The sequence below is a fragment of the Dermacentor variabilis genome, chromosome 1 (genome assembly GCF_050947875.1).
Source record: "Dermacentor variabilis isolate Ectoservices chromosome 1, ASM5094787v1, whole genome shotgun sequence".
Taxonomy (NCBI): Eukaryota; Metazoa; Arthropoda; class Arachnida; order Ixodida; family Ixodidae; genus Dermacentor; species Dermacentor variabilis.
In genome coordinates this window covers 210,133,784-210,150,868 of record NC_134568.1, presented here as the reverse complement: position 1 = coordinate 210,150,868, position 17,085 = coordinate 210,133,784, and the positions used below count along the sequence as shown (strand labels likewise).

At 40.9% G+C, this 17,085-nt stretch overlaps 1 protein-coding gene across 3 annotated transcripts in view; it reads right to left on the bottom strand.

Annotated features, from left to right (window-relative positions):
* The window catches only part of c11.1 (maestro heat like repeat family protein c11.1), a 212,376-nt gene that overhangs the window by 14,085 nt on the left and 181,206 nt on the right, over nt 1–17,085 (bottom strand). For 2 of the 3 annotated variants that reach the window (XM_075703967.1, XM_075703968.1), the window contains exons 33-35: nt 14,873–15,028; nt 14,367–14,501; nt 10,323–10,425 (exon numbers count right to left, since the gene is read on the bottom strand). In XM_075703967.1, the coding sequence (XP_075560082.1) occupies nt 10,323–10,425; nt 14,367–14,501; nt 14,873–15,028 (394 nt within the window). Of the gene's footprint in view, nt 1–1,565; nt 8,068–10,322; nt 10,426–14,366; nt 14,502–14,872; nt 15,029–17,085 lie in introns of those variants that run through there. The other variant, XM_075703969.1, reaches the window with a different exon arrangement.

Here is a 17,085-nt window from a genome sequence, read left to right as displayed (position 1 = left end):
TCATGCTGGCAAATAAAGTACAGTATCTTAAAAGAGTTTATATCGGCATGGATCCAGTGCTTATTGCTATACAATGTGCCATCTGCAAAGCAGTAACATGATACGACCTCCAAAATTCTTGCCGTGGTAAGTGGTTTGCAAAACCACACTGCGCACCAGGGATGTCGAACACCATAACTATTAAAAAACACCTTGTTCCAACCTTCAAGCCAGATATGGGAAAGGTCTCAGGTGACATCTGGTACCTGAAGTCCCAAGTGTTCAATGTGTTTTGGACTATGCTTAAGCCCAAAAATGCAACAGGAAAGGTACATATCACTAGCTATTCATGCGCAATATATGTTGATCATGATTTAGCAGTTCAATTGGATAAGTAAAAAAAAATTTGAAAAAGAAGATCTAGCCACTGTTTTTCATGAAGATGCACAAAAACAGTAGATTCTGAAGCTTTTTATCACTGACCCACTAAACATTTGAAGAAATCACTAGACCTAATAATAAATCAGAAATTGTAGCAACACAGCACATGTGTGTGATGTGCAGAAAGTTCGCTACTAACGGCCAGTACTCGCACACTACCCCCTTGTCGTCTTGATGACGAATCTGCTCCTCGACTACACTTCTCGATGCACCTGCCGTGGTTGTTTAGTGGCTATGGTGTTTGGCTGCTAAGCATGAGATCGCAGGATTGAATTCCTCCCAGCCATGGTGGCCACATCTCACTGGGGGTAAAATGCGAAAACACCCATATGCTTAGATTTAGGTGCACATTAAACAACCCCAGGTGGCCCAAATTTCCGGAGTCCCCCAGCATGACTCATAATCAGATTGTGGTTCTCGCACACAAAAGCCTACAATTTATTTTAATTAACACTTCTCACTGGAATGACTTGCTGAATGAGCGTATAGTGTTAGTTGCGCATTTCCGCGTACTCTCTCTATACCTCCGCTGCTAGCTGCACGTCCAGTTTCCTATACATGGAAACCAATACCCCACATCACTTGTTTGCATTTTGCACACACAGCCTGCCGCAAATAGAGTAGCACGAAATTTATGCTATAGCTTCATGGTTTTTATCTAACATCTTATTTCCCGTCAACAGGTCCACTTCTAAACACACCTGTGAAATGACAAGCACTCACAAAAACTAATCGGTAAGTTTCAGATCGGCTTTAACACTATGGTTTAGAAATAATGCTGTGCCTCTTCCAGGTACCACCTGCACATGCGTTGTGTAGCACCTAGCTGTGGCCTTAAACGTGACAGCAGAGCAGGGGGGCTGTGCTTACGCATAGTCCCCAGGATTACACACCTGCAATTGTAGAAGGGGAACGCTCCAACACTGTTACACCTTTTTGTAAAAGCTTTTAAAGCAAAGTTTTCTTTGCCTAACACCCTGGGGTTTGGCATGGCTGCTGCTTATTTGCTATCTCACTGTATATATTTGAGCATATGTAGCATGTTCTGGGGCATTGTTGATCAAATTTGCACAAAAACACTGAAGGGCTTGGGGACTGTGCTAAGGTGGATCAGAGGTCTTGAAAGTCTTCATAAGAAAAGCCCATCGATGAAAACGACTTTTATTCAACCCATAAGCATAGCATGAAGAACATCACTTGCCATATGCTGCGAAACCACAAATAGCAAGCTCGTATATAATGGGCACAATGCTGCACGTGCTGCTTCAGACTAAATATGCAACTAAAATGTTTCATCTTTCAACAAAAGTACATGTAAAAAAAAATAAGTGTTATCGAATGAAACTACAGTTCCCAATTCGAAAATGCAATTGTATGTAAATATACATAACAAAAGTTCATTCAACTCCCTTGTACATGCAAAAATCAAACAACAGTCATAAACACCAACAATGCAAAGCATGGCCCAAACTCTGTGCGCATTTGTCTCCTTTGGCACACATACAGAAGGTGACTGCATCGTCGGCACTGTATTGATATTCAAAGTAGTAGTGAGCATGCATTTCTCCCTGCAGAACACATATACGGCATGTCCAACACTGAAAAAGATGATGAGATCGTTGTAGACCCAGCCAGCATACATGAGCGGTGCGACGAAATCGCTGTCATGCGACACAGATAAAAAGGCATTTTACTTGCCAATTTCACCTCCCACAAAGTGGAGCTACTAGCAGGTTTTCAGGATTTCAGTTGGCCAAACAACCCAGCTATTACATATTGATGGCAATGTGCATGAACTTGGCAGACTACTGCAAGGTTTGTTCTCAGAAACACTTCTAGGAAAAGTAGGACAATAAACACACCCAAAAGGCCCATCATAAAAACATTTTCGATTTGCCTTCCAGATATTTCTGATAGCAATAACAATAAGGCCGCTTGCAACACCAGAACCTTCCCGATCCATCCACTAAAGGCTCATTATTTCTGTGGTTGAGTAGGGTCTCTATATACGGTGAAGTAAGTGCCATACCTACATTTCGGTGCCACCATTTCCTTGCCCCTCATACAAACACTTCACCTTCACGACACTCCTCTCACACAAATTGAGTCGACATCTGGAACTTCCTTCACGGCACTAAACAATGAAAGTGATGGCAAGGCGTGAAGGTGCCAGAGAAGGAAAGAAGTTGGACAGGAGGAATGGCACTAACTTCAAATATAGAAGGATCTTGGTTGTGACTATATGGGCTGCCAGCAACAAACATTTCTAGATTATTGTCATGCTAAACTGCCCCTGTACGAGGTTCTACTTGCGTTGTTGTTGCAAAGCTACACTGCTTTTTTTTTTCCTCCCCCCATCCCCCTCTGCACATCAACCCTCATTTGACCAAAGAGGCGCACCTACCTACAGCGACATACTTTTTGACCTCCGAATGAGAAAAGTGACACCGCAAGTGTTTTATAGTTCTGGATGTATGCAAATCTTTCCATTTCAATTCCTGCTCTTTCTTAACCCCTAAGTAGTAACCTGCATCCGTCTGTAACACTCTTGAGATAACCAGGGGATGCTTACACCCTTTTATGTATGGTAATAGCAGAAAATTCAATAAAAGTCCCAGCTGCCTCCTTCATTACATCTCAAGTAACACTGTTGACTTAGCATTAGCAACAGCGCTGCAAGCGATGTACCAGGACACTACCAATGCTATATACACACATATATATATATATATATAGTCATATCATGAGAAGCCAACAAACAGTGTTTGTTGGCTTCTCATGATATGACTAATAAAAATCGGGCCCCTCGGTTAACCCCTTTCTTCTCGTTTATTTTTATATATATATATATATATATATATATAAATTGACCACACTAATAGCAGGAATTGAGTCAAATATAGACTAGATTTAAATAGTAGTGGGGGAGGAGAAGCAGAAAGAAAGTGCACATGTGTCCGGTGTACAGTAATAGGTTCTACACGTCGGTATGAGATAAGTCTTATTTCTTTTTTTTTTAACCTCCTGTCAAGCACCTCCAAAAATATAGAATGCAAAGAGTAGGCGGAAGAGCAAGAGAAGCATAATGCAAAGCAAAACATCCGAGACAAGCGACAGCTTTTATTTTTACCAGCAAGTTCACTGAATTCATCTGTGGTAATTATTGTGCAGATATAAAATTATGGGGTTTTACATGCCAAAACCACTTTCTGATTATGAGGCACGCTGTGCAGATACGATCGAAATGCAGTTAAAAATATATAACATTTCCATGGCAAAATTTGACACCCAAATTACGGTGGTCTTTACTCAAATATGTGCAACATATGGCAAGGAATGATGGAATGCAATGTTTTACAAAAAAAAAAAAAAAAAAAAAAAGACTCAAAACATGCATATCTTCTTGCACCAAGCTGCTCAAAGTGAAGCCATGGCACAGCAGTGGTAGCGACTAGCCACTGTGCCACTGGTAGCCACTGTGCATATCCTGCTTCAGCCCATGGTGCCTCTGCATGTGTAGATGCAGTGTGACCCACCGTTAAAACAAACATGCATGCCTGTGATGCGCATGAATTTTTCTCTTTGGCTAGTTCTGAGGCACTTGGCCGGGTAGCAGTCTCTGTGCATTTGGTTGCTATTATGGGTGTGAAATATAAAAAAAAAATTTAACAGGAATTGTACATTGTTAGCTTCACGAGTGTGCCATTGGGCTAGTTGGTACATTACGTTAAGAACAGTACAAGAAATAGGACATGAAAGGCCCCTTCTTGCAGTTTTTGTTCTTAACTAATAGTTTACTTCGAATAGTTAACAAATAATGATATGCACATGCATTTATTAGAACATTTCTTTACTGCACATTAGAACACTGCATTTACATCACCAATAAGAAAAAGTTGACTAATATGTAATTAAGAGTAAAAGCTTGTTTATTCTACCCATGTTAAGTTGCACCCTCGCTGTTTCAAAACCCATGCCCATTGCCTGCGAGATGTTGGCTTTCCTGCAGGGCTAAGCTGACCGGTCACTGGGCTTACCTCATAAGCTAAATTCCACCAGACAGGAGTGTGCCAAGTAGCATGAAAGTGGGCACACATTTGCATTTGCCCCTGCACTGCCAGAAATATACTCAAATTGATATGAATATTCGCGCTGTATCGAATGTTTGAAATTTTTTTAATTCATATTAATATGAATATCAAAATGAAAATATTTGACTGGTATTCGAAATTTTCTAATATTCACACACTTTTAGCCACTGCATACGAGCACATACAGCAACTGAGTTTCAAGTTCTTGCATAGTGCATTGACCAGTGCGGTTGTGCTGCAGATAAAACGCCTCTAAAGTGCCAGCCATGTGCTCACATGACATAGGAAGCAGCATCAAATTTGTTTCTTGGAAGCAGCTGGAACAAACTTTATCAATAACAGCGAAATAAAGACCAGTCCAAGTGGTGTAACGTGCCAACAAAGCTTGCATAACATGTGGCCAAGTAGTTGGTCAAGACCACCAGCCTTCTGTGTTGATGCCAAATTTTCTAAACCTTAAGAAATTAGCCATGTGTGGCAGTAAGTTACTGAAAGAGTACTACTCATTGGCTTAACTTGGCAAACAAAATACAGGCTGTATGACTGTCTTATGCTAGGAAAATTTAGAGAGATAAAGTAAGGACCATATTGACATCTGGATGTTCCAAGGAGGCTTTTCACCAACCACCACAGTTCGGAACGGTGGTTGGTGAAAGGGCTATAATGCAACAGAAAGCAAGTGCACATGATGCCTTCACTTGAGACACCACATACAAATGCAGCACATTCTCCTAGTCGTGTAAAGAAAATCAGCTGTGTGCAGAAGTTTACACGACATGATAAAAAGAACACACAAAGAATTGCCAAGAAACTGTTAGTGACCTTCAAGGTGTTCACCGTAACCAATAATGTAGAACCATATAATGTAAACTAATAATGACCATACTAATTACGCACATAAAATAAGTGCCTAAAGGTCGAGTCTTCTCTTTGAAAATGGCTGCAGCTTGCACATGCAGCTGGCACCTCATTACAGATTGTATTTGCTGTGGGAGTCATTAGTATAGAAAGCACAGCGTCATGGTGACTTTTACTGTAGATCTCCCATTCCAAAGTAGGGTGGATTCACTCATTTCTGTCTCAGGTGCCTCACAGTGAATAGCTCCACAGGTGCTGTACATAAAGCAACATTTCTTCACAGAGCTATTCTTATACTCAATTGCTCTTCAACAAAACTAAATGAACAGTAATAATTCTGCTGATAACATTGCTATGAGCAGTGAAGTACACATGATAGAGGTGTCAGTGGATACATTCAAAACTTTAACTGTGGTCAGCAGCTAATAACTTCAGTTGCTTAGCAAGCCTGTGCATGGCATGACCAGCTGGCTGCACTAGAATGTCAGCTATAGGGTACGTGTGCAAAGTCTTTCAAAGTCAGCATAGCTGTCCATCTTGTGTGTGCTTACGTGCACACACGTTAGAGCATACATGCATGAGTTTTGCACAATTACTGGTCACAGCAGTTACTGGTGCCTGAAATACAAATACGTTTTCACTGCTGCGACATGGAATATCCACATCACTGCCTGGGATTTTCAAGCAGGATTGTAAAACATGCCGAGTGCATGAGGCATAGTACTGGCCTTATCCCTATGTGTGCTACAGGGAAGGAATTCACAAGACTGCAACCACATACTCACATTCAAGCTGAGATTACTTGCAGCAGAGTACGGATCATCATGTGTGCCGCATTCATTAGTGCATCTACTAGTGCATTCACTAGAGCAACAGTGAAGCCTTGTGGCTCTTCTTTCACACCACAGAGCACACATCATGGCTAGCAGCAGCATACAATGTCTCCATGCAATTGATGCCACAAATGTTGAGGGCATTAGACAGCAAACCACCACCACCAAGAACAAAGAAAGAAAATAAAGCCACCAAAGAAAAAGGTCATTAAGGTGATAAGATCACTGCATTCTCTCTTCCAACCACCAGTTGTACCAGCTGCAACTTTGGTGGCACACTGCAGAATCCAGTGCACAGTACAAGGGCTGTACCCCGTATGTGATTCACATTGTGAGCCACTTGCATGCTTACATATGGCTGCCATACATGAGCAAATCATATGTAGGTGGATGGTTCAGTAAAACTGCTTGCAGAATGTGGCTTCACATCTTCATACCCAATGACAGGCATGATAGCCTGATATTCATCTCAAAGTACACTGTGCATTTCAGTATATTACACACATTCATACCTACCAGAATAAGAGAATATTAGAATTCTCTATATCTGTATATAGACTTCAACTACCTGAACTACTGCATCTATGTAATCTAATACAATGTTTAACATGAATAAAAATAGTGCTCCCATCTAGTACAGTCCCCTTATGTGGAAAATAAACGGCGAAAATAAAGCAGCTATACTTGGCGCATTACTGCTTACACCATATAACTGTGTTGTACTGCTGTGAAGATGAACGATAAGCTTTGCCTCTCGTGTGGATTTTGCATATGAACCTTGTGCTTCGAAAATTAACAATGCCCATGTTGCAATGCCTTCCAACTATCCTGACTTCATGACCTTCACTAGGACATAACCTTCCATGAACAACTCAACTATCAGGAAGCCAGTTAACTAAATAAAAAATTACCTGTACTACAAAGCAAAAAAGATTCTAAACGTAGTATCTCCACTTTGACCGAAGTGTATACCCACCATTTCAAGTAAAGTATCACCAAGTTTAACCAAATGCCTGCTGCTAATAATGGTGCACATGTGCACAATAAGGTGTACAGTCAACACTCGGACCAAATAATTTGATGCAAAAAATGAATGGAGTGGGGAATGCTTGCAATTGAACATCATAGACGCATTATTGCTTCACTACCATGGGCACTAGCAATATATGCAGTGAAACCAAAGCTAAAACATAAGAAAAATACTTAGGTAAGCCCTCAGCACACCCACATACAATCCTCTGGAATAAACAATACCACCACTGCTATATCACATACTCTTATATAGGCTAGAAAATTTTTTTTTTAAATCATGTGGCAGTCTCCTGAATAGAGATTTAAGATCAAATGTACAACCTTACACTATAATATAATCAAGATACAACCGTACATACTATGCATCTATCATTCTGCATAATAGCGTGATGCATTATATATCGAAAAATATAACATTGCATGCCTTTACAGCATGCTGCAAAATAAGAACAAGGAAACCTATCTGTGATCGTCAAGAGCAACAGCGACCAACAAGGAATGGCATAGAGCAGGCCCCACCCAATGCTCTTTACAACGCCTGTGATTTGGCAGTTATGATAGAGGCTTCAGTGGGGAAGATGCAAAGACGAGCATAACATGTGGAAAAAGCCCTTCAGGCACAGATGCGTTTGCTTTCAATGGCAGGAGGCCATAGCATCTAGATGAGAGGCAGCCCGGACTTCTTCAGCAACCATGGAGAAGGCTCAGAGCTTCAGCAGCTCTGCAGCGCTGTTCAGGCAGCTCAGCCTTAAGCAGCAAGACGAGTGCCGAACATGCACGTTCACATGGAAGGTCCTTACGGAGCTCAGGTCGTGCGTTTCCCAGCATACAGCCTTGAAAAGTACAAGACAATAGGTTCATCAAGCAGAATAACATGTGGTACCAAAGAAAGCACTGGTTTTTCAGCTTCCTAAATGATCAAGTAGTATGTGACAAACAATGCTGATGCAATACACCATAGTGTGATCACTCCTCCTTACTTAGAACAAACAATGATTGTAAACGAAAAATTGAGGCCTGTGTACACCGAATTCGTGTATTGGAATTAAGTTAAAACATGTTCCAGGAGCCAAGCATGCAAATTCAATAAATAATGGGTAAAAAGCAGAAAAATAGTAGGGTGGTATGATTTGAGCACACGGAAACTGCAATTGACTGAACAAGCTCAGTGCAAATAAAACAAGAATTCGAAATGCAGACTTAGAGACCAGGGTGTAAGAACTCCAAATGGACCAAAACTATTTAATGACCCGGTAAGCAAACTGTTTTCATGGCTTTTGTAGAAAGGGAAGTCATATTTTTGCAAGCTGACGAAAGTTTCAGCTGGCCTTACCTATTACATTTAAAAAATCAATCTCCGGTACCACTCTCAGAACATGCCAGGTTTTTATACTATTGCACCTAGCTTTAAAGAAGCAGTCCTCAAGAACTAAATATAATTTAGAATAAAAATTGAATATTTTTTTTTTATTCAAGCTGTACAGAACATGATATTCAGTATTTTCAAATATTCGTCTATGGCTTACTGGTACGGGTTAAGAACAGTGGTTATTCACTATCAAGTAGGGATGTGTTATATCAGAAATTTTGGAATACCGGTCAAATACATTTTTAATATTCGTATCCAATTTGAAATCCAGGCATTTACAATTTTTGTCATATTGTATGTGGTGCAAATACTCAAAACGAACATACCACTGGCCGTACAGAAGCAGACAGGATTCTTTGCATCTGTTCTTACCTAATCTGCCAATGTATGCCCGATTTTCTGCTACTACACGCTCCATCATGGTGGAATTCAGCGCACAAGGTAAATTCTGCCACTGGAAGACTAAGCTTTGCAGAAAAGCCATCTTCTCAACGTATATGGACACAAGCCTGAACAGCGAGGACACAACTTAGCGCACCGATAGGCAATAGGGGAGATTGCACAAAAGAGTTCAACAGCAAATGCTTTTCTATGGAGTTTAGGTCCAATGGGCCAATCCCCATCAGCAATGCGTGTTCACATGGCCTCACTATACAAATGCAAACGCTGTCTGCCTATCTGGCCCCTCAGTGCATCACATCGCATGCCAGGACCGGATCGTCCATTTTTCAATGCATATTGCACATTTCCTCATAGAGAGATGGACGATCTGTTACCGCGATACGTGCCTGAATGGGACCGGGGCACAGTTTCAGCGGACAATGGACAATTCGCAATGGGTGTTACGACGATGCCTGCATGCATCGCTCTATGTTAAAAGGCATTGTTCTAAACATACAAACATCCTTGGTTGGGGTTATAATCAGAATCAGACATAGGCAAATACCCTAATTTTTTTTTATTAGCGCTTCACCACCCAAGCTTTATTCTTTTTTTTCACTTTCATCCTCACCCTGTAAGATTTCCATGACCTCCTTCACCCTCAGTCCATGATTTCCCTCCCACCCTCACTCACCCTCAATTAGCAAGAATGTTTAGTCCACCCTCACACTCAATTTCAGCCCTCAAGCACAAGCATTATGTGATAGTATAAAGGTTAGTGCATCCCGCTCTGAAACACACTGCTGCAGGGACATGGATTTGGATCACAGTAGTGATGCCGGGTAAAGTGCTTTCGGTGCTCAAGGGTTTTTGCCGATGTTTATACGCAACACCTAATGCGTTGAAATAATAAAACCGTGGATTAACGTGTACTCTTCTATTAGCAGGTCTGTGTGTTTTAGAGGTACCTTCACGGCAATCAATATTATACATATAAATATATTATAAGTCCCTTTGCTGTGGCTCGGATTGTCTGTAGAGCAAGCAATACAGTGGCGATAATAGGTTAAGATTTTTCCCCCCTAGGGTGAGGGGGAAGCTGAGAATGACTAAGAGGCCCAGTGACAACAATTTGACAATGATGACTACAGCCACTATCGTTTGTGTAATGTAAAGAAAGAATAGATGGACGGATGAATGAACAGACAGATGAACGGACACAGCACACCAAGTTTCACGCTTTTAACTGCTGCCACCAGTAAGGTAAGCAAACATCCCAGAAATACTTTGGTCCAAAGAAAAACTTAAGGACGAAATCTTGAGAGTAAATATACTGACCTAAGAGCAACACAGCATTGCATTGAATTGTTGGGTTAAGGCTCTTCATGTGACCAAGGCATAAGGTCACAAATGTGGACATGTGTTGTTCAAGATCAATCACCTACAACATAAAAAACAACAACTAATGAAGCAGGTAGAAGCTCCTTCTGAATCACAAACAATGTTACACACAGTGAGCCCAGTAAGCAATACAATCATGGACCTAGCAGATGGCATGGTCTGCATTGCACTATCACTACTTAACCTTGTAATGACCAATGCATCACATATATGCTATGCTGTCTTGATACCTCAAAATTTTAATTTAGGTACAAAAACCTTAACACTTAGCTTATAGTACAGTTTTTTATATGCTGGATAAATTTTTCAGCTGTGGATAGTTCAGTAAACCAATTACTAAATATTACTGTGCTAAGTTCCAAGTAAAAAAAAAAAACATTTCATTGTTTTTTTGCCAAAATGTACTTTTTAAGGTCATAAATAAAGAACAAGTAGTTGTAACTTTCCTTGATGGGGAACTGTGCTTGGGCATTGCAGAGTTCAAAAAGAAGTGCCGACACATATTTTTGAAGTTCTTCAAGCACTACCACACACTTTAAAGACTTAAAAAGAAGACACTTAGCAAGTATGTAAGTGGGTAAACATCCGGTATCGAAATGCTAGACCTGGCATCACCAACATCATCACAATGTCATGACACCGAGCAAAATCTGCGAAGGTCATGTAGCATTAAGGCTAGGTAGGATTACATTGCTTGTTTCATCTGGCTACACTTGCATGAGGCAGCTGCATCAATCGCAGAATGAAGCAAGTCAATGCATCATGACGTCATCCCATACTACCTCCTGGGCACCAAAATAAAAACTGGACTGTATGAACGAGTGCCATTTAAGATACTATGTTGCTTTCCAGTATTTCTTCTATACTTAAAGCAACCAGACCTTCATTTAATGAAAAAAAAAAATGACAAGTCAGAAATGTCTTTTCATAACAGCTCTTTGAATTATATGTAAATTGAGTAAGACCAAAATTCTTCAATAAAATTTATACCTTTGTCATAGAGCTGTTTAGTAAGTAGTTGATGAGCTATTGTAACATACTGCAAGGTCATCCTCTGCAAATAAACCTCTTCTGATGCAGCAAATGACCCCAATGACAATGTTAAGAGTGAATGCATGGACAGAATTGTGAAGCAGTGGTTGTGTGCTTATTTCTTCCAATGTGAAAACCTTAACCTTAACATCACCTTAACATCTTAAGAGCCATTTTGCTATTTACCAACTATACTATAATGCCAAATTTTTTTTACAATATGCTAAAAATATGTGTTAGAACACATAAAGATAACTAAAATAGTGCAGAATATCTAAGTCAATAAAGTCATGATAGAGTGTCTAGCATCATCTATATAATATGAAAGAAAAGTTCACCGACGATTACAATTCTCCCCAATGCTAAATTTCAGCGCAGTTGTATACATGTTTTCATTTCGCGATGTATTGGCTGGTGCGAACAATGTCTCATGCAGCACGTTGCAAACAGAGTGAAGTGTGGTGCAACTGCCTCGCTAATCGTGATGCGTGGAGGTGATTCACAGCAGCCGCCACAGACAGACCTCCGCTCATTTAGCGCTTTGTTTCTGTACAGACAACGCGTGCTACTCTGGCACCACCTTGTAGCCATTGTTGCCACAAAGCCCGTCGTGCACATGGCATTACTCTTTTCTTCTCTCGCTTTTGCCATATTCTCCTCCTCCGCTTACCGCCTCATGGTTCTGCTGCACTCCCCTCCTCCACTTTCCTCCTCGCGCTCTCTTCGCTATTGCCATCTTTCATCCGCGCTGCGCATTAGCTCTTTCCTACTTTTGCTGTGCTTGTTCGCTCGGTTACAAGGACACCGAGGGCCGATGCCGACGCTCACCATAGGAACAAGCGCCTAAGAGTTGCACTCTAAAATTACCATTTCCTCTGCACACAACAAGCCATTCAAAAAGTGGTATAATACCTATGCTGAAGTGGGCTTGTCGTAAACGAGAAGTTGACCATTGCTTGTGGTGAGCTGAGGTCGTCAAGATCCTCAAGGTGCTAATGCAACTTCACACTCATTCACTCATATGGTTTTAACCTCTTCTAAATACCAAATCTGAGCTAATAAATTAAAATGTGATGCTTAAGCAAGAAAAATCGTGATATGACATGTGTAACCACCCATAAAAAACTCGCCAGCGTGCCGCCCCATCTCCAACTCGGAAAACAACACTTTGCATGTGATGTTTCCAACGAAGATGAACACTCCCTCGAAACTCATGCGGTTGCGTCCATTCAGGTGCATAAATTGTAGTTGCCATCTCTGCAACACCGAATGCATTACAGACTGCTTTAAGATACAAGACAGTTCCCCTGAGAAATCCGAGTTTGTTTAGTTTCAAAACATACAAATATAAACGCACTGTTTTATGCTAGATGCCCGTTTCAGTTTTCTTTAACAAGTCTACAAATCTCACAACAGGATAAGAAATGGTGTGACCTCAATTTTGGATGCTCTAACTTCGCATACAAGTACTTCTAACTTAAAATCAAATGTTTGTCTTCGAGTCATAAAATTCAGGCTACAAGAGGTTAAGGAAGAATTAGCCCATGCTGGGGCTCAAGTTTTCAATGCACTAACTGTTTATCTGCCTTCTCACTTACATTCTAAAATGTTTTAATGACCATTATGATGATCACTAAACAAGACCAAGCAACCCAGATCAAGAACAACCTGTTATATCCCACTAAAGCAAGCATGTAACTGTACACTAGCAACAGAATCAATAAGAACAACCAGATTAAGTTAAAGTAACAAACTTTTGAACTGAACCAATTAAAAACAGGCTGTAACAGCCCAAAATGGAAAAGTTCATGAAAAAGCCTTCTGACCAGAGGCATCACTAAGTTTTCCAGCACCCAGGGTAGCTGCTTGGTGTGCCACCCTCTCCTCCTTCCCCCCTCTCTTTTCCGCTTTTTCTTGCCACTCCCTACTATTCCTTAACACACCTTTTGTAAAGTGAATGCAAAATAATTCTGAAGGGCACACTACTATTTTTGCCTATAATTTGGCATTTATTTCTGCTTGTAATTTGGCATTTATTTTTATCTTTTATGCACTACAAACAATTTCTTTGCTGTTGCTGTCTTTGTTACTTTATTACTGAATTTCGCTTCTGCTGCAGTTTCAGGCATTGAATGCAACAAGATTAGCACTGCTGCATGAACACGCTGCCTCATATATTTCGGCATGAGCTAAATATTTAATTTCTCACCAATGCCATGGCCATACCTCTCACTAGTGTAACTGTTTCTGTACTTATTTCCTTGCAATCTACCTTTTCTTTTTTTTTTCGCTACTGTAGATGTGCTCAATAAGACTCAGTGCTTCACACAAAACACACCGGCCACACTCGGCTAGTTACGTGCAGGCATGCTGCATCTTATTCCTTATTTATCTACCTGTGTACGTGTTCTGCTGTCTCTTTCACAAAACTTTGTAACGGGGGCTCTAATATTCAGTGATTATATGCTTGTGCACATCCGGACGTTACATACACATCTGAAACACACACACACACACACACACACACACACACACACACACACACACACACACACACACACACACACAAGATGAAAAAGATGAAAAAGGACTAAAATGGAAAAAAATTTTAATTATGGGGTTTTACATGCCAAAACCGCTTTCTGATTATGAGGCACGCCGTAGTGGGGGGCTCCGGAAATTTCGACCACCTGGGGTTCTTTAACGTGCATCTAAATTTAAGTACAAGGGTGTTTTCGCATTTCGCCCCCATCGAAATACGGCCGCCGTGGCCGGGATTCAATCCCGCGACCTCGTGCTCAGCAGCCCAACACCATAGCCACTGAGCAACCACGGCGGGAGACTAAAATGGAGGAAATGATGAACAGCACTGCAAAGTCCCTTTATTCCTATCTGTGTATGCATAACATAAAAAGTTACATCAGTAAGAGAAAAGTAACCAAAACATACCATGACTTTTGTGAGGTCACTAATGAACTCTGAGTAGTGCAGATGGGAGCCATCAGGCAAATGCCTCTGAAACATGTTGTTCACTTCCTCAGAACCTAGCAGTGGTCCCAGCTTCTTCAATGTTGCCTTGCATGCCTGCAAGAAGAGACACGAATGTTAACTTTCTTGCTCTGGTTTTCCGTTACGTATGCAATAATTTTATATCTAAGAAAAATAAGCAGTGCCTAGAGTTCAATATACTGGGGGACTGCAGCAATTAAATGACAATAAAAGCAGCAAGAACGAATGAGCACACACTGCAGTGCTGTAGTCATATTGCACTGTACTTTCTTTGATTATGCAGAATGAACACACCTCCAAACCTAAGTGTTATCAGGTTTTCGCTATTGCATCCCACCCATTTTAATGTGTTAGTGCTGCACTGCAATGGTTTCAGCTGTGCAGTTCTAACAAGCTTAAAATTTATGCGGTGTCAAATGGTAGAATGGTTGGCAATAAGCACTGACCTTTACAACCTGCTTGTCACCTTCGTTCAAGTGCACAAGCAGCGTGATCACGTTGCTGATGGCCTGTTCCACAAATGCATCTCGGAATTCTCCCTCTGCAAAGCGGGCCAGGTCTCCGAACAGCTTGAACGCTGCTGCACGCACTTCACCTTTTTCCTGAGACATTCATGTAACAAAAAAAAAAAAAATGTGTCCATCTGTATTTTATTATCCAAAATAATCATTACTGTACTAAATAGACACATCCTTGAATGCACAAAAAGCCCTTCGGACTCCCAAGAACATATCCAAAACAATCATTACTGTACTAAATACACACATTCCTGAATGCACAAAAAGCCATTCAGACCCCAAGAAAACATGTTCTAGCACTTAAAATGATCAAGCTGAAAACAATTCAGACTTAGTGCAGTCTACACTGACTGCTGCAAGCAAACAGTGCACATTAAAACTTCTGGATTAAGTTATTGAATGGAGGAGCTGTAACGATGTGAAATTCCAGAACACTACCCTTACATGACCGATGCACCAAAGCCTCAGCGCCAATAAAAAAAAAAGTACAGCCAAATATAACACTTAAATATTGTGCTTCTTTAATTAAAAGCATTTATCATCTTCAGCTAATTTTTGTATCAACAAATTTTAGTGAAGAAATTTTCCTGTTTGTTGCAAATAAATGTTTAAGAAACAAACGCCTGTGTTAGCTATTATGTTTTATAAGTCTAATTGAATATATTGCTCACTTAAGGAATTAAAAAATTCTAGGGTGCCAAAACCAAAATATGATTATGAGGAATGCCGTAGTAGGAGACTCTGGAATAATTCTGACTGCCTGGGGTTTCATGCACCCAATGCACAGTACAGAAACGTTCCTGCCTTTTGCCCCCATCGAAATACAGCTGCTGTGGCCAAGATTTGATCCTTCGCCCTCGGGCTTAGCAGTGCAATGCTTTCAAAGCCACTACGCCATCACGGCAGCTCAGGAATTGTCCAGCAGAATATGTTATAACTTGTTTTAGTGGTTGAAGCAAAATCAGACGCTAAACTGGTTAGCACTTACTCCCTAGAGCTCCAGAAGGAAAAAGACAATGATGTGTGCACTTAAAATAATCTGTATTATACAAAATATGTACAAAAATAAAAATTATGCAGATCCAAAACACATTTTGGAATCTATGTTAAGCGAAGCTTTCGTGAAGCAGTTAAATGCAATAAATTTGCCCATTCCAGTCCTGCGTCTATGGCGTAAACTGGCGTGCACATATGTGCTCTCGTGCACCGATGCTACGTAATGTGACAACTCTTATATTGCTTTGTATTTCTTCATTTCTTCTTGTTTATTTTAAGTGTACCATCCGCTTGTTAACCATTCAAGAAATGAGTCACAGAATTTAGCAAGTGTGACAGCTATTAGAAGCAACTGTGAGAACTATATCGCGCATAGGTAAATGTAGTACACTGGATTGTGGATATGGGTTTGTGACCGATAGGAAAACAAGTTAGGTGCAGGGACCATGGACTTCTGTATCAGTCCTGCCTTGCACAAAATTTCTAGTCTGTGTCGTATACCACAGAGGAAGAGAAAGAAAACTCTTTTATGGTCACGGCTCCATTCTACAAGTCCCGAGCTCGAATGGCCGTGGTGATGTCGCAGGTCCACCAGATTAGCGCCTGCTAAACTTGTGGGTTTACATTTCGTAGCATAGCCCCCCAGCTGCTCAGGATTGGGATGAGGTTGCGGCAGGCTTTGTCCAGGAGGTGAGCTCCACAATGCTGCAGCAATATGCTTTCAGTTTACCAACACACCCAACAAATGGCAATGTAGGAGAGCCCCCAAGGCCTGGGCAGCACAGGAAATAGGATGCGGGGGTGGAGAATGGGGAAAGTGTTGTACTCGATTTGCCTTACAGCCATCCCGTTCTCTCAAGATAAGGAAGGGTGTGGAGGTGGGAATCTGAGTCGGTACTGCCTATAGTTGTCCAGAATCTCTCAATACCAGAGGGGTGTGAATCGTATGTACACTTCATCTGGTTTGGATAGCTCTTCCTTTGGTGCCTGGCAAGTGAGTTCTCACATACCATGGAGTTTCATGCTAAAATTACTAGAGAGAAATTTGGTGCAGCAGTAGTTCGGTCACAATGAAAATCATGGTTCGCAGAAAACAATCTTTTCTATGATTTGTCATGAATTTGTTGACTAAGTATGTTGCAACA